This window comes from Callorhinus ursinus, unplaced genomic scaffold (assembly GCF_003265705.2).
Source record: "Callorhinus ursinus isolate GAN/ISIS: 27379988/994484 unplaced genomic scaffold, GSC_fseal_2.0 scaffold16, whole genome shotgun sequence".
Lineage (NCBI taxonomy): Eukaryota > Metazoa > Chordata > Mammalia > Carnivora > Otariidae > Callorhinus > Callorhinus ursinus.
The window spans coordinates 1,888,074-1,911,438 of record NW_027397078.1 but is presented as its reverse complement, the minus strand read 5'-3'; the positions used below and the strand labels follow the sequence as shown (position 1 = coordinate 1,911,438).

Genomic DNA, 23,365 nt, shown 5'->3' with positions numbered 1-23,365 from the left:
ACTCAGTTGGAGGGGCGGGCCCACGGTAACCGGAGACAGATAGGGGAGGGTGGGGGAAGGAGAGTAAAATTGCAGCCACAGACCTCCCTCCCCATTCCAATGGTGTGACCTCCCCATCCCCAGCACATCCCTCCGGGTTGGAAAGAATGAGAGTAGACAGTCAGTGGGTGGGCCCATCTGGCCAGATGGTATTTTGGCTGTAGCCTTTACACACACACACACACACACACACACACACACACACACACACACACACGTTGCTAGAACACTGAACACGGACCACGCCCCACCCGAACATCCCCAATCCCAGATGCAGAGTAGCCAGGCTTCCAGACATAAATTAAAAAATAAAATAAAATAAAATAAAAAAGAGTTGGTCTCTGGGGAGGGAGAGCTCATGCAGAGATGAAGGCAAAGGCCTCTGGGAGCCAGGGCAGAGAAAGACGAGAAATCCCTGCCCCTCCCCTCAGGATCCCCACTTCCCCGAGGGCTTCTGCCCTCAAACAGGGTCACTAACACCAGCCAACAGGCCTGCAACCCCTTTAATGTCCAGTCTCCCAACCTATTTGATTTTGGCCCCATTTTCCCACCACAGCCCAAGGGGATGGTGTCCTGGAGGCAGGGGTGGGGAGGGGAGGGAGTAGGTGCAGCCTTCAGGTCTTTAGCTGGCTTCTCCCGGTTCTAGGTCTGGGTCAGGGGACCCCACGCACTCCTTGCTGAGCCGCACAATTTCCTGGGAGAGAACTTCGATGTCCTGAGAAACAAATGAGCCATCAGGGGCCAGGGAAAAGAGCAGGCGACACTCCCTCACCAAACCCAGGGTGTCATCCTTCTCACCTCGTTCATCAATGCCCAGCTATGTCTAGCCTGGCACAGAAAGGTATTTGGAGAGGCTCACAGAACCCCAGCAGTGGGTTGGGCTTGGAAAAGATGGGGGGAGGGGGGCGGGAGCCTCCCAGGGGAGGGGGACCTAACGATAGGGATATGGGAGCAGATCACCCGCTGCATGTGGTGCGGCTGGAGGATACAAACCTCCCCTTGCCACCAGCTTTTCTACTAAATGGTGAGCTCACTTCTCAGAGGCAGGGGCTGGGTCTGCCACCTTTCCGACTCCCCCAGAAATGGGGGAAATATTTGGGGGGGGCAGGATGGGCAAGCAGATGTACGGGGTGATCCATGGTAGGTAAACGGGTGAGCAAAGGGACGGTTCAGAGGACGGATGGAGGACAACGGCTAGGCAGGCAGGTCACTGGGCAGGTGGGTAAAAGTTCAGACAAGGGGTGACGGATGAGGTGGTGTGAGAGAGAGAGAGAGGTATGTCAGGAAATGGGTGGAAAGACACGGGGCAGATGATTAGATGGGCAAGTAGGGCAGGTTGATGGGTGAGCTGGGTGAAGTGTGCATGAACAGATGAGCGGGTAGGTGCAAGGACAGAGCGAAGAGTGAAAGGTACAAGGGAGAGCAGGTGAGTTGACCGGAGGATGGGGAGGTGGGGATGGAGGCGCGGTCAATGAACGGGTGGGGGGTTCTGGGTGCTGGCAGATGGCCCGGGGGCTGTGTGGCACGGGAGGCAGGCGGCGAGATGGACAGATGGGTAGGCTGGTAGGCCACACTCGCCTTGTGCAAGTGCATATTCTTGGTGAGTTGCTCCTCCAGCATGTTCTGGAGCTTCTTGTTCATCTCCCGAAGGTTCTCGTCACCTGGCTTCACGAGGTCTCTCAGGACGCTGCCCAGTCCACTGCGGTCCGTGTGGCCTGCTGCCACAGACACATCTGCAAGGGCCCATGCTGAGAACCAGCGCTTCAGCAGAGCCGGAGCACAGAAGACAGAGACGGGGCGGAGAAGAGGGAAACAGAGAGCGGGGGCCAAAAGCAGCGGGGAGAAGCCGTGTGATGTCGGGGCCGAGGCTTTGCCACGTGAAACCCCGGCCATCACTTACTAGAAATGGGGATAATAGCCAACTCGTGGGGCTGGAAAAAGGTCTCTGACCGCATGCAAAGCACAGAGCACCCAGCTCTCAGCATGCATCAGTCCATGTTATTCTGACTCCTAAAGGAAAAACAGGGGTAGGAGAAAGTGTGAAAGAAAGGAGCAAAAGAAACAAAGACGGGGGGGGCGGAGGAGAAAGAGGAGAGAAAGTGGGAGAGGAAGAGATAAGGACCCCCCAAAGGGGTACACGTGCAGAGGACGAGAACTTCCGGAGGAGACCCGGTACAGACAGGCAGCAGGAGCAGTGAGACGAGATGATGGGGTGCAGCAGAAAGAAGAGATGGGGAGAGGAGAGGAGGGAGACAGAGGGGACAGAGAGCCACACCAGAGAAAGGAGAGTGGAGTGAGGACAGAGACCCAGACCGTAGGGAAGAGCCGAGGTAAGAGACAGACACACAGGGGACGGACAGGCCGGGCCTGCTCTTCCCTCCAGCGGCTGTGGTCTTGTCAGTACCTTTGCTGAGTCGCAAGAGGAGAGGGGACAGTGGGGGAGGAGGAGGCAGGTCAGCGGCCGGGGTGAGGGGGGGTGAGGCTGGGGAGGAGGCACTGACCGATCCGGCTATCCATGACATAGGTCTCGATGATGGCGCTCTTCCGGCAAAGGTCCTCCGCCATGGAGGCGCTGCTCACCTCCAGGTGCTTCACCTGCAGGGCGGCCCCGCATGTTCACACATAACGAGGGGCCCAGCCACACATCCCCCCTCCACGCTCCAGCCTCCCCTCCAACGGTGTGTCAAGTGAGGACATGCAGGCAGCACCTTCTCCTCCAGCATCCACTTCTCTTGCTGCGTCTCTGCCAGGCGCTGAAAGAGCTCAGCCACTTCCTCATCTGACAACTCTGCTGGCCGAGGGGGCTGGGCCTGAGGGCTGCTGGATAAGGACTGCGGGGAAGAGGAGGGGAGAGGCCAGCCCAGGGTCAGTGCTGTCGCCCACCCCCAGTTCGGATCAGGGGCTGAAAGGGAGCCAGGGCTGGGTGGGGGTGGGCTCTGTGACAGGGGCTGTAGACCAAGTCTCAGCACCCCCGGGGGACTCTGGATCTCCCTTTGCCTAAAGAGGGACACAGGAACCGCCACATCATTTCCTCATTGAGAGGATGAAGGGAGAGCCTCTAGCAAATGAGATCTCGTTTCCAGTCGACAGGAAAACTAGAGGACAGAGGAACAAGGTAAATGATACCACTAGGAAGCCAGCAGGAGAACCCAAAAGGTGGGACGTTTTCTTCAGGTCAACTGGCTGGTTTCTTCTACGGGTTGGGTCATGGAAAAAAAAAAAGGACCACACTAGACTCAAGAGACTTAAAGGGCATAAAGCAACCAGATGCGACATGTGCTCTGAAACGGAATGCTGGTTTTCGAGGACATTTTGGGACCAACCAGGGAAATCTGATTAAGATCAGAGTACTAGAGAAGATGAACATTTACAAAATTGGGAGGATAAAGATCAGCTGAACAGGGGCGCCTGGGTGGCTCAGTCGTTAAGCGTCTGCCTTCAGCTCAGGTCATGGTCCCAGGGTCCTGGGATCCAGCCCCACATCAGGCTCCCTGCTCGGCGGGGAGCCTGCTTCTCCCTCTCTCACTCCCCCTGCTTGTGTTCCCGCTCTCGCTGTCTCTCTCTCTGCCAAATAAATAAAATCTTAAAAAAAAAAGATCAGCTGAACAAAAACAGGTTACTTACAATCTCATTTAGGTTTAAGAAAGAGAGGGGCGCCTGGGTGGCACAGTTGGTTAAGCATCCAATTCTTGGTTTCAGCTCAGGTCATGATCTCAGGGTCGTGAGATGGAGGCCCACGTCGGGCTTGGAACTCAGCATGGAGTCTCCTTGAGATTCTCTCTCTCCCTCTCCCTCTGCCCCTCCCCCCACTTGTTTGATCTCTCTCTCTCTCTTTCTCTAAAATAAGTAAATAATATCTTTTTCTTTTTTTTAAAGAGCAAGATCTAGAAAGGCGTGAACCCAGGGTTTATAGTGGTGATCTCTGGATGGTGAAGATGTGGTTTCTTTGGATTAAAAAAAAAAAATCTTTGCTTCTGTGTGTTTTTTAAATTTTTCTACATGGCACACATACTACTTATGGAATAATCACAAATGATTTCCAGAGAAAAGTGGCCGGCCAGGAAGCTGACACAACAGACGACAGTAACGAGTGATAATTACAAGTTGGAAAAAAGGACCTCCTACCTGGGTGGTGCACCTGCTATGAGCTACATATTTTATGACACCGGGAAAGGTGGAATTAGCTCACAGATGAGGGAACAGAGGGGCAGGGAGAATAATTTGCCCACTCCCCATTTGGCAATCTGAGTCCCAGTTGGCGAGCTTAGAGAAAAGTTGGTAAGAAAATGTGTGTGCTGGGCCCAGAGAGGTAGATGGCTGCAGGGGAGGGCAAAAGGTGGGCCCCAGAACTGGGGTAGGAGAAGCTGGACTGTCGGCTCCTCCTTGCCCCTTACCCTGGCTGGAACAGTCGAGCTTTCCTTCTCCCGCAAGATCTCCCGGTAGCTGAAAGAGGAGACGCTACTGCTGTCCCCAGTTTGGGTCCGGCTTGGTGAGTTCATCTCTGAGAGAACCAGCTCCTCGAGGCCTTGGGCAGAGAGGGAACAGAAACCTGAGCCCCAATCCCCCAGGGTCCCAGGGCAGCGACTGGCAGGAAGAGGCAGAAATAGATTGGACAGAGATGGAAAGAGGCGAAGTGACACTTGAGCGTGGGGAAGGTGGAGGCACACAGCACAACAGGGAGAGGCAGAAACGGAAAAAGGAGCTGCCTCTCCGGGCAAACACACATGCCAGAAGAGAAACAAAGGTGAAGAGGCTGGGAGAGAGTGGGCAGTGTGGACACCTACAGGCATTAAGGGACGTCTGCACTTGGACTTGGGGTATGCACAAAGAGGACCGACAGCTGGGGAGAGCACGGGGCGATGCCCACATGCAGAGAGAAAACCCGACAGGCAGCGAGCCACAGCAGACGGGAGAGGCCAACAGAGACCGGGCATAAGGACACGAGTCAGCAGAGACGAGAAGGGGGAAAAAAGATGGAGAGAGACATGTAACCATGACCCTAAATCCTCATTTCATCTAACGGACAAGGACAATGTATGGCACCACCACTGGAATCTGCTTGTTGATTCATACATTAATCTGTAGCAAAACAGAAACCAAACCCCTCTGATAAAGAGAGGTTACGGGCACCTGGGTGGCTCAGTCGGTTAAGCGTCTGCCTTCGGCTCAGGTCATGATCCCAGGGTCCTGGGACCGAGTCCCGCATTGGGCTCCCTGCTTCGTGGAGAGTCTGCTTCTCCCTCTACCCCTCCCCACTGCTTATGTTCTCTCTCTCATACTCTCTCTCTCTCAAATAAAGAAATAAAATCTTTAAAAAAATAAAGAGAGGTTACTTCAGGATAGACAGAATGCCTCAGGGAGACATAGATTGGGTGAGAGATAGATCCATTTTTGCCATGTCACTTAAAGCAGGCCCACTGAGCTTGGGCCTCTGCTCCTGCGGCTGCTTCTGGGTATCAGGGGGTGCTGACAACCCACCCCAAGGATCTCCAGCAAGAGCCGATGGCCGCAGGGGGACAAGGGAGCAAGTATTCTCTGAGCCTGAGATATGGGAGATGTACCAGTACCCTCACCACTGCGTCATATCCATTTATTTAAACATATTTATAGGCCATTTCCTTCCAAAAAAAAAAAAAAGGTCCAAAGAAACTCAAGGTTTTTGGTTGCATCTTCTGCCTGAAGTGGCAGAAAGAACATGGATTTTAGCTGCATTGGGAGAATGCCGCAGTGTTGCTGTCTGAATGTAAGTCTGTCTCCCTAGCTCAACCCGGGGCTCCTGGAGGACAGTTTTGGGGGGGGGTTCCTATCAAGGACCCTGGATGTGAGCATGGGGGCTCAGTCCACATTTACAGAATGAGAGAATGGACACGAGAGATTTACAGACACCAGGTGAGGTGTGGGGATGTGTATGAGAGGGTTGTGGGGATCCAGAGACAGAGAAGAGAGAGAAAGAGAGAGTTAAAGGGACAGAGAAGAAAAAAGCAGCAGGAGAAAAAAAGAGAAAAAGAAAGCAGGGAGAGGGAAAGACAGAGACAGAGAGAGACTAGCGCAAGGTGTCACAGAGAGACCAAGAGGAGACACAGAAAGAGGTAATGCAGAGAGCAGGAGAAACAGGGAGACCGACCGACTGACCAAGTTGGAGATGGACAGAAAGCGCAGGAGAGCCGGTGGATAAAGGTGCAAAAAGCAGCTCTGGCCCTCGGGCCCAAGCCCAGCTGCCCCTGCACCCCAGCGCCCCCTGCCCTCCCGGTCCCTCACCAGAGCGGCTCTTGCTGTTGGTAAGGATGTCCTGCAGCCGCTCCTGCAGCTTATCGGCCCTTTTCCGCTCCAGGTGCAGCTGCCGCTTGAGGTCCTTGAGCTGTGGGGGACGGGGGGGGGGGGGAAGGGGCGGGCGGAGGCCCCGAGGGCCCCGGGGGGGGGGGGGGGGGGGACCGTGCCTGGCCATCTCCGCATCATACCGCAGCACTGCCCTTCTTCTCCAGGATCCGCTGCCCGTCCACCGTGTCCTTCACCTCCTGTGCGGCAGAGAAAGCATGGCTGGCAGCTGCCGCAATGGCTGCGGGCAGTGCCTTCCCTCCCTGCCCCAGGACTCTGCGCTGGGGCCCGGGGTGTGTCCGGGATGGTGCGGGGGTGGGGGTGGGGGACAAGGGACCTGTTTCAGGTTGCTGATGGTCTTCAGGTGGCAGTCCCGCTCCTCCTGGGCCTGCTGGAGCTGATCCCGCACACCCTGTAGCTCCTCCTCCTTGCTCTGCAAACCAGGGGGCAGCTCAGGCCTCTGCCTGGGGAACCTCCGTCCTCCCTCCAGGGCCCGGCCCTCCCGGGAGAGAGGAACGGCGGCGGGCGGCGGGCACCTTCAGCTCGCCAGCATGCTGCTCCCGGCACTGCTGGAGGGTTTCCTCTTGCTCTTGCTGCTGCTGCTGCAGAGACTCCTACGGGACAAGCGTCGGGTCCGGCCATGCCCCCACCCCTCGCCCCCGCACACACACACAGGACACCACGGCCCATGAGGGCAGTGATGGCAGCAGGGGCCACTCCTGCAGGGGCCACCGTGTGCCCTTAGGCGGGACACGGAGGCGGCACATCTAGGGCTGCGCTGTCTGTGCCACCGACCAACGTGTGCATCTGATTTGATTTCACAAAACATAACACGGCACTCACTGCGTGCCAAGAACGTCGTAGGGATTTTACGTCCACTGACTCGGTTTATATAATCCTCCCATACCACCCACATGGCAGGTACTATGATTATTCCTTTTTTTTTTTTTTTTTTTTTTACTGATGAAGAACACAGGCCACAGGCCAGGTGAGTTGTCCACGGTGAGCAAGCGGCCCAGCCAGGACTCGAACCCACACTAACGACCGCCTCCAGCACCTGTGCTCTTCACTACCGCGTGACACTTCCTCTTAGGTATTATGATGAGTTTTCCCCCCACAATGGCAGTAAAAGTCCTTGTTCGAATAAAATCAGGATATTATAATGATTTCCTGACGGAAGCGGTTCCAGAAGGAAGGGATGCCTTTTCAAATCTGCTCATGTGGCATTCTGCCTCACTGATGGCCAGCCCCTGATCCCCTCTGGAGGGCTGCCGTAGAGCTGGCGGGCGGCGGGGCTACCCTAATCCAGAGTGTTTCAGAAAGTTCCAGGGCCTGACCACTCCCGGTCCCCTGGTGTGGCATGGGTGTCCCCCCACCAGGCGTCTGTGCCTCATCAGGCACCAACTCACCTCAGCCTCCTTCAAGCGCCGCTCAAACCAGCCCTTGGCTCCATCCATAGAATGTACCTGAGCTTGAAGTTCTTCCACTGTCTGCTGGAGATTCTCCAGCTCTCGTGTCCGGGCCTGGGAGAGGCGAGACCGTCAGGGCGAGGCAGGCGGACGAGTGGACCCCTCACCCGCACCATCCCCGAACCCATCAGCGATGCTGTGCTTCCCCCTAGTTTAAGAGAAGAAGGACATCGCCACCCACCCACCCACCTTCTCCTCACGGATCTGCCCACGGAGCTCCTCCTCCTGCCGCTTCTTGTCTTCGTGCAGCTCTCGGAGCTCACGCTCATAGCGCGCGCGCACCCCCAGCACCTCCTTCTCGTGCCTTAGTCGGACGGCTCCCAGCTCTTCCTTATGCTGGGACTTCTCCTGCAGCGTCTCCATCGCCAGCTCATCCAGCATGGCCTTCCGCTTTTCAGCACTCTGGGGGGCAGGAGGATGCCAGTCAGCCTCCTCCCTCAATGTTAGACAGGGCCTCCCACCCTCTCCCCAGGCCCAGGGAACGAGCCCAATTCTGCCTCCTCCCCAGTCCCATAGAACTAGCTAAGTCACTCACCTAGCCTCATGGCACTGGTCACTTTTCACCCTCTGCTGGTCCCGTGTGTTGGCCTACATCACCTGCGCCCTCCCCACGGACCAGGGCCGATCCCTCCCCACCCACGCTATCCACCTTGCAGAGCTGCCCACCTTCCGAGCCTCCTGTAGTTCCTGGGTCAATTGCTCTTTCTCCTGCCCGATTTCTTGAAGTTGTTCCAGGAGCCGACTATTGGCACGTAATGACTCCTAATGAGGGGACAAAGGAGAGGAGTTTGATAGAGCCTCCAGGAGGTGATCGTCGCCCAGGACACCTCTGGTGGACGGGTCTCCCTTAACCCCAGTGAAGTTGGTATTGTTCTCTCCGTTGAGATGAGAACATGGCAGACGTGCTAGGCGGCTCCCCAGTGTTCCGTGCATTCCCCTCTCTGTCCCTAGCAATAGATTTCATACTTGGACACATGGCTGTCGAGCTGACTTTTCCTTGCCTCCTTCGCAGTGAGGTGTGGCCACGTGACTAATTCCCATATGCAGAAGGGGTGAGCATGAGGTAGGTTATACTCATAAAGGAAAGGGGCATGCTGGGCCCTTCCCTCTTCCTTCCTTCTTTCCAGACGGAAAACATGATGAAGGGGGGGGCCTGGGAAGCATCTCGGCTACCAAGATAGAAGTCTTGCGTTGAAGGTGGCAACGTAGAAGGAACCTGGGTCACCGGTCGTGGCACAGCCATCACTCCATCCCTAGACAGCCCACCTGGACTGTTCCATGAGAGAGAACTAGCCTTCTATCTTATTTCAGCCACTATGATTCCGGTCGCTACCATGGACTCAGAATGGCTATCCTGTCTAACTTAGGAGGCTCAGTGTCAGCGAAGGAGAGCAACATGGTCTAGGACACGAGGTGCTAGTGAGTTAGACCAGACTGGAACCCAGATCCTCCCGATCCCACAGTGTCCCTCCACTCCACCGCACCTCGAGGAGGGCTCCCCTGAGCTTGCACGAGGGAACTGGGAGAAGCCAGGTCAGAGCCAGAGACGTCACCTGCAGTTGGGAGTTGAGGTCATCTTTCTGTCCCATGAGGTCCTCATACTCAGTCTGCCGCTGCTGCAAATCAGCTGTCAGCCCGGCATTCTCGTCACGAAGCGTATTGAGTTCTTGGGTCTTTGCTGTTTGGATCTGGGATGAAAGGGGGTGATGGGAAGCGGAGTGAAAAGGGCCCCCCGGGGGCCAGCCACAGGGTTTGAGCCTCCTGGTCCGGGGAGACAAGGAGGGAGGCGGGAAGAGAGCCAGGAGGAAAGAGAAAGAATTTCAAAGGGAAAAGGAATGAGAAAAAGAGGTCAACGGGGGAATGGATAAAGTAGTCTAGTCATACAGTGGAATAGTAAACAGAGATGAAAGAACAGACCAATGCTACATATGGATGAGCCTCACAGGAAAGAAGCCAGACACGAAAATGGGTGTCTGATTCCTCTACATGAAGTTAAAGAACAAGTAAAACTAATCTGTGTCGCTAGAGGTCAGAGGAGTGGTTATTTCTGGGGAAGTATTGATTGGGAAGGGGTAAAAGGGGCCTTCTGGGGGGTGCTGAAAACGCTCTACATCTTGATCTGGGTGGTAGCCACATGGAGACAGACAGACAGACTGCCAGACAGATAGGATTCACTGAATGTACACTTAAGATTAGTACACTTCTTGTACTTTACTGGAAAGAAACTAGAAAATGCAAGAGAAGCGGGGGTGGGTGGCCGGAGAGAAGAGGAGTGGAAGCCATCGGAAAGGGAAGCCAAGAGGGGCGCCTGGGTGGCTTGGTGGGTTAAGCATCCGACTCTTGATTTTGGTTCAGGTCAGGATCTCAGGGTCGTGACATCCAGTCCTGAGTCAGGCTCTGGGGCTGGGTGTGGAGCCTGCTTAAGATTCTATGTCTCTCTCTCTCTCTTTCCCTCTGCCCTCCACCCTGTTTCCCCACTGCTGCTCTGGCTCTCTCAAAAGAAGAAAGAAAGAAAGAAAGAAGAAAGAAAGAAAAAGGAAGGAAGGAAGGAAGGAAGAAAGAAAGAAAGAAAGAAAAAGGAAGGAAGGAAGGAAGGAAGGAAGGAAGATCAAACAGAAACAGAGGCAGGAGAACGGCATGAGGTCCAGAAGACCCTGCCCTAATGTGGATCAGAAGCAGGAGGAGATGGGAAACCGGAGAGGGATCAGTGAGGGCTCCCAGGTATCCTGTACCTGCTCCAGGGCAGCCAGGCTGGTCCTCAAGGCATTGTTCTCAGCCAAAAGTCCTTCCATTTGTTCCTGTGCATCTGCACTCTGGATGGACACCTGGCCCCACCCCACACCAGGTGAGAGTGGGTCCAGAACAGGGGGGACAGGACCCACCCACAGCCAAGAAAGAAAACACATGTGCACTCGCACCACGACCAGGGGGAAACAGGACTCCTGGGGCCTTCCCTGCCTGTATAATACCTGCCGAGGCTGGCCCCGCCCACGTCACCCTCCACCTCCCAGAAGCTGCCCAGTACCACGTACCTGATCCTGTAGGGCTCGCAGAGCTGCTGCATGCTCCAGGCGCTCCCCCTGCCGCTGATCTCTCAGTTCTGCCAAGCTCTGTAGGGACCAGGTCAGGGGAGCCCATGCCAGACCTCAACCTCCCCTGAGGTACATATAATCGTACAGACCCCCCTCTCTGACCACCTGACAGCGTGTCCCCAGCACTTGAGGGTCCCAGACTACCCAGCCATCAGACTCAGGCTCACCCAAATTCTAAGTCATTAGAATTTAAGATTAGTACACTTCTTGTACTTTACTGGAGAGAAACTAGAAAATGCAAGAGAAGCAGGGGTGGGTGGCCGGAGAGAAGAGTGGAAGCCATCGGAAAGGGAAGCCGAGAGGGGTGCCTGGGTGGCTCAGTGGGTTAAGCATCTGACTCTTTTTTTTTTTTTAAGATTTATTTATTTATTTATTTGAGAGAGAGAGAATGAGAGATAGAGAGCACGAGAGGGAAGAGGGTCAGAGGGAGAAGCAGACTCCCTGCTGAGCAGGGAGCCCGATGCGGGACTCGATCCCGGGACTCCAGGATCATGACCTGAGCCGAAGGCAGTCGCTTAACCAACTGAGCCACCCAGGCGCCCCAAGCATCTGACTCTTGATTTTGGCCTCGGATCCCATATCCCGGGTCTAAGAATCTTAGAAAAACACCTAGGTTTTGGGGGATTTCAAAGTCACCCACCCCCATCCATAAGAGGGCTCACACTCACCCAGATTCTAGCTCGGAGGCCCCAGGATTCTCAGACACACTTAACCCCCAGGGACTACAGCTTCACCCAGACTCCTGACCCCAACGCCCATGGGTTTCAGACACACTCCATCCCTGTGTCTCTAGCTCCCAAGAGTCTCAGGGTCTGCCCAAACTCATAGCCCCAAAACCTAGCAGTCTCAAACTCATACAGTCTCCTAGATTCCAGCTCCTGGTGAGGTCTGATTGACGACACCCCCCCCGCCGCACCTGCTACTTCTGTCCCCAGTCTCTGGGGATCTTCAGACCCAGGTAACTAAAGATCCAGTCTTACCCAGACTTCTGTCCCCAGCTCTTAGGGACCTTAGACCCACAAACCACTATATCCCTTAATCCAAGGGATTTCAGATTCACCTGCTCTAGGGGGAAGCCTAGAAGCTTAAAAGTCCCCTAGCCCCTAACCCTCGGGAGCCTGAGACCCATCTAGACTTTTGCTTCAGTCTCTAGACGTCTTAGACTCACCAATTTTTTTTTTATTCACAGCCTCCAGAGGTCTCAGGACCACTCAGCCCAAGTGATCCAACTTATTAGTTGTCTCAGCCTTCCAAACCAGCCCCCATACCCTGAGGGCCTCAAATAGAGTCAGCCTCCAGGCCCACCTGTCCGCCCTTGAAAAGTCTTGTATCTATCCAGCTCCCACAGGTCTCAAAGTCCCCCAGCCTCCAGGGAGTTCAGGCTCATTCCAGCTCCTCGTCCCAGTCCCCAGTGACCATAGATTTCTCCAGATTCCTGTCTCCAGTCCCCCACAGTTTCAGATTCATCTGAACTTTGGCACACAGCCCACAAGTCCTCAGCCTCCCTGAGATCTCTAATTCATGAAGACTCATAGGCCAACTCCTAAGGCTCTCGGGACTCCCTAGGTCCCATTTTCCTAGCTCCTGGGGGGTCCGGGACCCATCCAGTCCCGATATTTCCAACACAGGAACTACTGGCTTCCCCAACTAGTCTCCGCAGACCTCAGGGTTCCCTGGACTCCCAGCCCTGGCCTCTACCCCAGCAATCCCAGAATCCAGCCACTCACCTGATTGGCAGCCTCGAGTTCCTGTTGCAGCTTCTGAGTACGAGCCAACTGGGCTTTGAGATCCGCTTCCTTCCTCTGTTGTAACTCCTCAATCTTATTCCTGGGGGTGATGGGGGGCGTGCTGTCCATGGCCTGAGACCCTATCCCCCAGCTCTGCCCCTGTGGTCTTCAGGCAATTCTGCTGGGCAGTCCCCACTGTCTGCCCATACGCCCACCCCTCCTAGTTACCGGCTGTCGTTGAACAGCGTCTCCTTTTCTGTCTGCAGACGGCAGAAACTGGGCGCAGAAAGATAGACATAAATGGGTCAGTTCCACAAGTCGGTTCCCCCCCCCGCCCCCGCCCCCGCCGCTGGTCCCTCCAAACCCCTCCCCCCGCCTTGGGAAGAAAAGAAATTTACCTCTCTTGTTTCTTTTTCAGTTTCTCAGAGAGCTGGTGGTGAGGGACAGGGGTGCAGACAAGTAATAACATATTAGTAAAGACAAAAATAAATTTAGTATTTATAGACACTTCTCACTGAGTCCTTTTCGGAAGCTGGAAGTTACTTATGTTATCTCGTGGAATCCTCGAAACAGTCCTGAGAGGCGAGGACTACTGGTTTTATAAATGGGTTTTATAAATGAGTCTCAGGAGGGTTAAGTAATTTGGTTGCCCAGGTGGTCAGTAGCAACGACATGATCTCCACCCAGCTCCCTTAGGCTCCAAAGGCCAGCATTTACATCCCCAACATATGGACTGACAGCCACATCAAAGAATGGCTAGGGCAGGAGGCCTGGAAAGCAGGATCATGACTGTCTGCCTCATCATTGGGTTGCCAATACCTAAGATAAGAGCCAACAGTCTATAAATGCTTGGCTGGCTGGGTGGATGGATGAACAAGGAGAGCTGGGAGGATACAGAAGGGAGGGATGGGGCTTGCCATCCACAAGACAGAGGAACCACATTAGCTTATTCCATATTGAAAGCAACTATGGGCCGTAAATGTGAGTCTCTCCATTTCACAGATGACAAAACTCAGGCTTTGAGGGGGGTACTCTGGTCCTTCTCTCCTGCCAGGAGAAGCAGGGCAGGTGGGGAGTGGGGTGGGGCAAAGTCCCGGGAAAGCTCAGAAGCCCTACCTTAGCAAGCTCCTCCTGCAGCCTGGATGTTTCAGCCTGCTTTGAGCTCTGCAGGGAAGGATGAGGGAGGGGGTTAATATCAGCAAAGGGAGAGGTAAGGCCTGTGCCTTCCCCTGCCCTCCTGCCTCCCCAGTCTGTCAGCCCACGAGTTGGTGATGTCACAGACATCTCCGTGGGACCATAGGCAGAGCTAGGGCATCTGCCTGCCTCCTGACACCCCGGCCCCAACAGACCCAGATTCACCTCCAAGCCTTGCAGTTGCTCCCAGAGCAATCTCTTTTCTTCCTTCTCCATTTCCCATTTCAACTCTACTTCTGCCAGTGGCATGGGGGCCAGGACAGCGGGGGCTGGGCCCCCCGAGGGGTCCCCTTGGCCCTCACCGGCAGCTTGGGATCTCCCGGCCTCTTTCCCATAGCGCTCCTGCAGGGCTGGTGGGCAGAACAGATATATATGATGGAGGAGGTGGTCTCTGAAGACCCCTGCCATGCCTCAAGTAGATGGAAGGGTTGGCCTTGGATCCCTCAGGTAGAAGAGACCCTGCCCCAAATGACCAAAAGCCTACAAAACAAAGGCTCAGCCCCAACCACACTCCTCACAAATCTCTTAAGCTCTCCCATCCACTAAAATCCTGTCTACAATCAAACCAGCCCAAGCTAGTTTCCCCAAGCTCCACCTTCTATCCCCAGGCCCCGCCCATAGCCCTCCAAGGTGCTGCCCACCATCCTCTAACCCCCCCCTTACAGCTGAATCCTATAACCTCCCAATCCTCAGTCAAATCTACAAAGCCTCCCTCCTGATCACCAAACTAGTACCCACCACACCATAAGCCCCAGCTACTCTCCAAACATCCCCATGTTGGGACCCCCCCACACTCTACCAAGCCTTCTTTGAGACTTCCTCCCAGACTCCACTGACAATCTGGCCTCAGAGTCTTCCGAAAGCTCCTTCATTCACTCTCTCCATTTAGCAAAGAGCTCCTTTCCGATGTTCAATCTGCTAATCGGTAACATTTGCTAGGTACCAGGCACTGAACTGAACTCAGAAAGATACCACCTCTTATCTCAGCTCTACCGCGATCTTCCACGTGGTGGACATCCCCACGAGCACCTTGTTGATGAGGAAGCTTTGGCTCAGAGGTGAAATGGCTTGTCCAAAGTTACACACTGGTTCATGGCAGGGCTGAGCCTCATTCTGAAGCCTTTCCCCTCCCCCCAGGGGGGAAAACACCCTACTCAATCCCCAAGATCCCCACATCCCCAAGGAGGGCCTGCTTGCACCTGCCACATTTTTCTGCAAGGCCATGTTCTCCGCCTGCAGTCTCAGCAGCTCGCCATCCACAAGACTCCCAGCTTGGGCAGGGCCTGCCCTGGCAGCTCCATCCTTCAATTGCTGGTTCTCCCGCTCCAGCTGCTCCATCTGGCTGCAGAGCTGAACAGGGGAGGAGTGAGGGAGCAGACAAGCAGAGAATCATAACAATGTTGGCTGCAATATACACAGCGCTTGGCTGATGCGCTTTACAGTTGATGTAATTCCCATAATGCTCCCGCATTATGTAGGGTGCCGTCATCACTCATTATCCCCACTTCACAGATAAGGACACTGAGGCACAAATGTCAAATGACTTCGAATTCACCCATCTGTTAAGAGGCCGAGTCACAGAGGACGGAGGCCACTGAGGGCAATTTTCTGCTTGCCCAATCACAACCTCACAGTCGTAATCAAAGACCTCAGGCAGGCTCCTACTGGAAGTTGCTGGTCCAGGATGTCAGCATCACAAATTAGCCCCACTGCCAGACCTCTTCTGTGAGGGCGAGGTCTGTGTCTGGGAGCCTAGGCACCACAAAAAGCTTTTGGGGCATTTCCAAAGCCAGCGCTACCCACAGCCCCTCATCGTCAGCCCTCAGCCTTGGAGAAATGTACAATGCAAATAAAACTAGGCCAGCCCCTTGCTCAACTCCTGGCTATAAGAGTTCTCACAGTGGTCCTGACAAGATCCTTTGTCCCCGGGGCACCTGGGTGGCTCAGTCGGTTAAGCGTCTGCCTTCAGCTCAGGTCATGATCTAAGGGTCCTGGGATGGAGCTTGAAATCGGACTCTCTGCTCAGCGGGGAGCCTGCTTCTCCCTCTCCCTCTGCCTGCCGCTCCTCCTGCTTGTGCTTTCTCTCTCTGTCAAATAAATAAATAAAATCTTTTTCTTAAAAAAAGGTCCTTTGTCCCCATTTTCAGATGAGAATATCGAGGCTCACAGAGAATTTTTATTCTCTTGCCTGGGTTATTTTCTACCCAGAACACTATTCCTTTCATCCAGTTCTTCACACGACTGGCTCCTTTGCATCCTTCAGTGCTCTGCTCAAATGGCACCCTTGAAGTGGTATCCCCCAACACAGAAATTCCAAAACTCTCTTGGCACAGCGCTCTGTTCATTTCTTTCTTACCTAGTACTAATTGCAATTAAATTGACCTAGTATGTTTTTAATTTCTTTTTTTTAAATTTAATAGTATATTTTAACAGGATTTTTTATTTAAAAGCAATATATGCTAAATTTTAAAATGTAGAAAATAAAGAAAACTGTAAAAAATCATCTAGACAACATCCATTTCCCCTTTGTCTTACAGATAAAGCTCTGCAAATGTTTGGATTCTAAACTGTGATTGACAATTACACTTTGTTTTGTAATGTAGGGTCACAAGCACAGATTCTGAAACTAGCCTACTTGGATGTGAACTTCTACTCTGCTGTTTATTAGCCATGTGACCTTGAGACAAATGACTTCATCTCTCTGGGGCTCGGTTTTCCTCATCTGCTTGGTAAGGATCTTAATAATATCTTGTTGGCCTGTTTTAAGAATAAATGAGTGGATAACGTAAAGCACACCAAACAGGACCTGGCATGCGGTAAGCACTACATAACTGTCAGTTATCTGTACTATTACTATTTTTAATTTTTATTTTATTTCAGATTTTATTTTTAAGTAATCTTTATACCCAACGTGGGGCTCGAACTCACAACCCTGAGATCAAGAATCACACGCTCTTCCAACTGAGCCAGCCAGGTGTCCCATTATCATTTTTTAATACATTATCTTTCTCCCCATCCCACAACCAGAATGTAGGCTACCCAAGAGTGGGGGCCAGGTTGTGCTGCTTACAACTATCTCCAGAATGCAGAGCGTGCTGGGGGTGCTCAATTACTATTTGTCGAAGGAAAAATGGAGCTGAAATATCTTGGCAAGTAAGTGGTGGAGGCAGGCCTTGAAACCAGGTCTCTCTGTGAGCACTACCAGTTCCCAGGAGGAAGAGGGGGAGTGGGAAGGAGGTTCTATACCTGGTCCAGTGCCTGGCCCAGGACAGGTGCTGAGAAACACAAGTTGGACTGATGGAAGAATGCTTGCCCCTGCCTCATCCTAAAAGAACCACGATACCATTGAGGCTGGAGGCAGGAAGCAGTGAGAAGTGAGACAGTGAGGTCAGCTGTTATGTGAGCACCAGGGGCTCTGAACAGTCAGGGTCAAGGACCCACTCGGAGCTGTTGCTTAAAGGAGTGATGTGAGAAGGCCTGCAGGTCAGGACAAACTCTAGGGCATGGGCTGGTAGGAGAAACTAGATGTGGAGACACCAGCAAGAAGGCTATGGGAATAGAGCAGATAAGAGGTAGTAAGGGCTGAGGCAGAGCAGGGCCACAGGATGGATCTAAGATTTTTAAATAGTCAAAAAACATTTTAGCGGGAAAATTAATCAGTAATAATAAAAGGATACTATTAGTAGCTAACACCTAGGGCACCTGGGTGGCTCAGTCGGTTAAGTGTCTGCCTTTGGCTCAGGTCACGATCCTGGGGTCCTGGGATCAAGTCTTGCATTGGGCTCCTTGCCCCGTGGGGAGCCTGCCCCTCCTCCCACTCGTTCTCTCAAATCTCTCTCTCTCAAATAAATAAATATTTTTTTTTAAAGTAGCTAACACCTACATAACCAATACTATGTACAAGGCGTTTACAGACATTAACCCATTCAATCCTCACAAAAATCCCGGCAAGGCAGGCACTGTCATTATCATTTCCAATTTAAACATCTGGGAACCAAGAAGCAGGCAGGTCAAGAGACTTGCTCAAGGTTACACTTAGTAAAAAGTAGAGCCAAGAGTTTAATCTAGGCCTTATAGCTCTTAACTATTAGTTGTCAAATCACCTCTCCTGACATTGTACCTGTTTAAAGGCTGTTTTCATATTTTGTTTGTTAAGGTCTTAAGTTCTCACATGGAGTCCTGGAAATACCATTTTTGTTGCCATGAGAATTTTTTCCTTAAAATACACTAAAACCTTAGAGACTTTTTTTTTTAAGATTATTTATTTATTCGTCAGAGAGAGAGCACAGCAGGGGGAGCAGCAGTCAGAGGGAGAAGCAGGCTTCTTGCTGAGCTAGGAGCCATATGTGGGACTCAATCCCAGGACCCTGGGATCATGACCTGAGCTGAAGGCAGATGCTTAACCAACTGAGCCACCCAGGCGTCCCCCTTAGAGACTTCTTGACCATGGACACAGAAGATAGATAAGGAAAGAAAAGATAATATCTCTAACTCTCTAGTAGGTTTAGGAACAGCCAGGACACTAAAATCAGTGAGAAGACAGAATTATCTAATCTGGGATGAATTATCTAGAAGAACTAGAACTCCAGGCTCAGGTCAGATGAAGGGGAAGGAAGAGAAAAGGGAAGCAGCTAGAACATTTTTCTATTTCATGCTCAGCATAAGAACTTTACCTTAGACCCTCCAATAACCAGGAGCTCCCTAGCATCAGCTACCAAATATATACAAAGGGACTTGAAGCTTAAAGAAAAAGAGTGCTTTGGTCTGGAACCAGCTGTCCTCAGGGCTTGCAGCCTTCTAATCCCAGCACAGCGAGCGGCCCCATTTATCAAATCACTGCCCCCCAGCACAGATCCAGGATCTGTTTCAGCACCATGGACAGTTATCCAGGGCCAGCCTCTGTCCAACCACCTTCAGCAGCCCTCCAGCTTCAGCCCAGGGGGCCCCTACCCCTCCGATCCCGCTTGGCTGTCCCAGGCACCAGTACCTTGCTGAACTCTGCCATAAGCGTGCTGTTCTGCAAACGAAAGTCCTCTTCCTGGCTGTGCAGCTTTGCCTGCAGCATCTCATTTTCACTCAGCAGCCCCTCGACTTCCTGCAGTGGCAGACATGGGCCAGGTCTCGAACAAGGGTAGAAAAGGACAGAGAGATAGGGCAAAGAAACAGAGATGGAGAAAATGATGGGGGCGGGAGGGGATCGTAGGGTACAGAGAATGAGATGGGTGAATCAGGAGATACAGGGAAGGAGAGAGACAGACATGGAAGGGTAGAGAGAAGGAAGATGGAAATGGGGGGAGAGAGGGACATGAGGGGAGAGAGTGGGAGGAAAGAGAGTGGTAGATAGAAATAGGTGAGAGAGGAGGTACAGAGAGATGGGGAAAGGGAGATAGATAGGGAAGGAGAAAGGGATGGAGAGGGAGAGAGAAAAAAGAAAAAGCAGGAAGAAAGAGAGATAGGAACAGAGAGATCAATGGGAGGGAGAACAGAACAGAGGGAAGAGAGAGGAGGTCAGGGAAATAAATGACTCAGGAAGCAACAAAGGAAAGGGTGGGAGAGAAAGAAACAAGGAGTCAGAGAGAGAAAGAAAGGGAAAGAAGAAAAGAGAAATGATGGCAGATAGGAACAGGTGAGGGAGAGAAAAAGGGAAGGTTGGGGAGAGAAGCAACAGTCAGAGAGGAACAGGAAGACAGGAAGAGAGAGATTCAGAGAGAAGGCCAGCCAGAAAGGGAAAAGGAACGATGGAGAGGCCCGCAGTGAGACAAACACGGGAAAATACAGACAGACTTACAAACACATGACAGTGAGGTAGTCACAGATGCAAGTGCACACACAGAGAAAGAAAGGCCAGTACCAGGAGATCCCAGCATACAGAAATATTGACTCTTGGTCTCCCAGACACATTCACCCACCATGGGTCCCCTTACCTGAGCTTTCTTGCTCTTGCTCAGTGCCTAAAGGTGAGGGGGTTGGGAAGAGAGATAAGGTGAATGGAGATGGACTCCCTCACTAGGGTATGGAGATATTGTGGCAAGTGTCAAGGGGGGACAATGATGACAGGTTGGGGGATGGGAGCATCTTCAACCACAGAACTTGCGTGAAATTTGTAGTCCACGGAAATGATGGAGTGAATAAGTGAGTGAGTGAAGGGCATCCTGCTTACATGCTTTCCTCTTAGCTCTTGAGACTGTTCATGAGTCTTAGTATTTAACCCTTCCTGGGCTGGGTTTCCAGGCTCAGAAACTGTGGCTGCATTGCTACATTGGTCCAAACACGCCTATGTGGATCCCTCCCACGCACCGTGAAAACTGCTCCTCCCTTGTTGGGCAGCTGAGGGCATTGCCACATTCTGCAATCAGCACCCTACCAAAGAGAAACCCAGCTTCCTGACTGCCAGGTTTTCTGCATTCTGTATGCCTTCATCTAACAAATATTTATGGAGCGCATAACGTTGAGCTATGCGTGGGGACAGAGCAGTGAAGAAAGAGACAAAAGAGGGCCTTGAATGCTTTGAGGGGCCATAACAGGTTATACACTATTTCATCTTCAGATGATCTGAGAGGTAGTTCTAGTCTCATGTTACCAACAGGACCAGGACAGGGATGGGAAGTGGGAGCACAGGCAGGAGTTTGAGTGGAGGACAGAAGGCAGATTCAAGGCAGATTCACCTATGGAGGTGACTATTTAGTTAGAAGTTAGTGAATGAGATTGAGTAATTGAAATTGAAAATGCATTAAGAATAAATTAAAATTAATCAATAACTAAGCAGGATTAGATAAAATTAGCAAACTAAAGAGATTCCATGAGAGTTGTTTGAATGACTGATGACAGCATATAACATTAGGCCTGGTTTCCTGTAGGGGCTCCCTGGATAGATGAATGAGTCAGATGGTTACAGGGAAGCATGGGTGGGTGAGTGGGTGGAAGGAGGTACCTTCTGAGCTTTGCTGAACTCCTTATCCAGGTAGGCGACCTTCTGTCGAAGACTGGTGAGCTCTGGTGTGGGGAAAGCAGGTTGTCTCAGCCTCAGTCAGTGGCAGGAAGCTGAAAGGTCTTCCTGCCAGGCCTCTGAGGTTTTTTCCCTTGGCCTCTGTCCCCCAAAGCCACCCCCATCTAATGAGACCCTCTTGGCTCACCAACACCATTCTTGCGTAATTCATCTGAAAGTTGGTAGTTATTTGTCCGGAGTTCCAGGAGCTGAGCCTTCGGGGAAGCAGAGAAGGGAAATGACTTGGTTAGGAATGTGCCCTTATTTTCACCATGAGGGAACCAATCCCCTGAGTCCCACGGACCCTGCTACCCTCCCTGTAGCTACTCCTTAAGACCGATGCACGCTTGGTCCTAAATGAGCCTCCAGCCCCTCAGCCCCTGTCCCACCTTCTCCAGCTCTACTTATAACCACAGTCAGCCTCACTCTTCCATCCCTCCCCTTCCTCCATCCCTTTGCACTCAGGCCATAGAGCACTGATGCAGTCAAGTTCTTGCTCATGCATGTTCCATGGCTCCCCACGCCCACAGGATAAAGTTCTCCCTCCTCATCCTGGCTCATCTCATCAGACACTAAACACTGTTCTATCTTTCTGTCATAGTAGAGTATTGTTTATCCTCTTGGCCACCCTTGGAGGGCCCTGAGTATAGGGGGCAGGGGCCTGTATTCCTCCCTTTTTTCAAGGGAAGAGGGCCTGGTATTCTCCTGTCCAACTTACACTAAGTTGGGGGCTGCCTGGGATCCTCACCCCCAAGGCTCGAGAGAATTAACCCCTTTCAAGAATTAAGAGAAAGTGAAGTATGGGCCACTCCAAACAGCATACCCCTTCCTAACAGCCCTGTAGGGCACTGAGGCCAGTTCTTCCCAGACCTACTGTCCCTTACCCCATCAGGACCTTTCCCTCCTCCCATGGCACCAGCCTTCACCCCCTGGTGGTCTACCTAAGGTCAAAGGGCTTGGCCCCTACAGAATCTTTCCTGCCCCATTAGTCTACCAGATCCAATGATCTGTCTCCCCCGTCTTGATCCAATTTGTACACCCTTGGCACCTATAGAAGCCCTATCCATCAGAGCCAAATGGTTTTTCCCTCACTCATGGCCCAGTGAAATCAATCTTCACTCAAGGGTCCCCCACATCCCTCAAGAACTCCCCAGTCATGATCCAATGGGATGACCCTACATCCTTCAGGGTCTCTCCTCCACAAAGCCTTGGGTGGGCCAACTGGATTACTCTTACTCACTTAGAATCTCCCCTCACAAGTTACAGGTTGTAACTTCCCCTTTCACGGTCCAGTGATCTCACCCATTCACCCTAAGCGTGCCTCGCACAGGAACAACAGGTTTCTCTCATTCAAGGATCAGTGGATCACCTATCCTCACTCGGAGTTCCTCCTCTTCTCCCACAGGATCCTACTCAGGGCTTCCCCCTTTTCAGAGTCTCCCCAAACACAAAATCCAATGGTCTTCCCCAGTGAGGAACTCTCTCAACAAGGGCCTACTCTGGCCTTTCATCCCAACTCAGAGTCGTCCCCAAAAGAATCGAGTGGTCTGGGTACCCAATTGGGGTACCTCCCCAAAGTCCAGTGATTTCCCCTCCATGTGGTCCAAGGTATCACTCTTTAACCTCTTCTGGTCCTCTCTCCAACAGGAATTCATGGTATTATCCATTCGGTGTCCTCTTCACCCCAGGCCTAATGGATCACCCCTAATCTAGATCCAAAGGTACCGCTCCCTCTTAGGATCCACTACCAGCACTCACACAGGATCTCCACCTCCCAGGAACAATGACGACATGTGGGGTCTTTCCCCAATTCCCTGGCATAGTGGTATCTCCCACAAACATTTCCACCTTCCACCGGGTAATGGTACTGCCTTCTCAAGGGCTCCCCCCACCATGACGCAAATGGCCCAACGCCTGCTTCCTTCCTCTCCAAACAAAATGGTTTCGCCCTCTCAGGATCTCCTTCTCTCAAGACCCAATGCTATCATCACCGACCCATGGTGTCCCCCGCACGGGCCCAAAGGTCTCGTCCCCTCCAGGGTCTGAGTAAGGTATCGCCCACTCTAGGACTCTCTCCGCCCGCAAAGCTAACAGACTCCAACCCCTCTGATCCCAACAGTATCTCGGAATCCAAGAGTCTCACCCCACAGAGCCTCAGTTTCCCTTCTCCAGGCCAACCCCTTAGACTCAAGGTCCACCCCAACCAACCCCTTCTCAGAGCCAGTGGCACGACCTCTCTCTACCCCGCCCCCCGTCGCCTAGCGCGGTGGTCTTTTCCCAGCGAGCGGCACCTGCATCCGCTGAAACTCCTCCTCAGACAGAGCTTGCGCCATGTTCCTCCCCCCCACCCCCCCAACAGCCTTCTGCGCAGACGCAGCTCGTCCCTCCTGTCAGTATTAGGGTCGGATCAAACCACTGGCCAGGAATGGAGGGGGAGGAGTCTACTCCGGAAGTTCAGTGTTTTGGAAACGGAGAGTAGAGAGTGAAACTGACAGGTCAGGTGAATTGCAATTTAATGTTTTACCGCAAACTAGGTCATCTGAT

At 52.6% G+C, this 23,365-nt stretch overlaps 1 protein-coding gene across 3 annotated transcripts; it reads right to left on the bottom strand.

The window, feature by feature from the left end:
• Positions 1 to 524: 524 nt before the first annotated feature.
• GRIPAP1 (GRIP1 associated protein 1) lies at positions 525 to 23,232 on the bottom strand. 3 transcript variants are annotated; one of them, XM_073901832.1, is made up of 26 exons: positions 23,113 to 23,232; positions 20,970 to 21,036; positions 20,768 to 20,829; positions 19,761 to 19,787; positions 18,824 to 18,931; positions 15,036 to 15,186; positions 14,002 to 14,186; positions 13,759 to 13,806; positions 13,041 to 13,072; positions 12,871 to 12,918; positions 12,643 to 12,742; positions 10,856 to 10,933; positions 10,556 to 10,648; positions 9,377 to 9,511; positions 8,490 to 8,585; positions 8,013 to 8,225; positions 7,764 to 7,877; positions 6,891 to 6,968; positions 6,692 to 6,787; positions 6,498 to 6,554; positions 6,298 to 6,397; positions 4,434 to 4,564; positions 2,748 to 2,870; positions 2,541 to 2,634; positions 1,618 to 1,754; positions 525 to 754 (listed from the first exon to the last, which is right to left on the bottom strand). In XM_073901832.1, exons 1-26 carry the CDS (start codon positions 23,152 to 23,154, stop codon positions 662 to 664), a joined length of 2,508 nt encoding a protein of 835 aa, XP_073757933.1. In that variant the 5' UTR covers positions 23,155 to 23,232; the 3' UTR covers positions 525 to 661. The 3 variants fall into 3 exon arrangements, with proteins under 3 accessions (XP_073757933.1, XP_025713264.1, XP_025713265.1); XM_025857479.2 differs by having other exon boundaries at positions 1,618 to 1,772; positions 23,113 to 23,231; XM_025857480.2 differs by lacking the exons at positions 525 to 754; positions 1,618 to 1,754 and adding an exon at positions 1,800 to 2,049.
• Between the last annotated feature and the right edge of the window lie 133 nt (positions 23,233 to 23,365).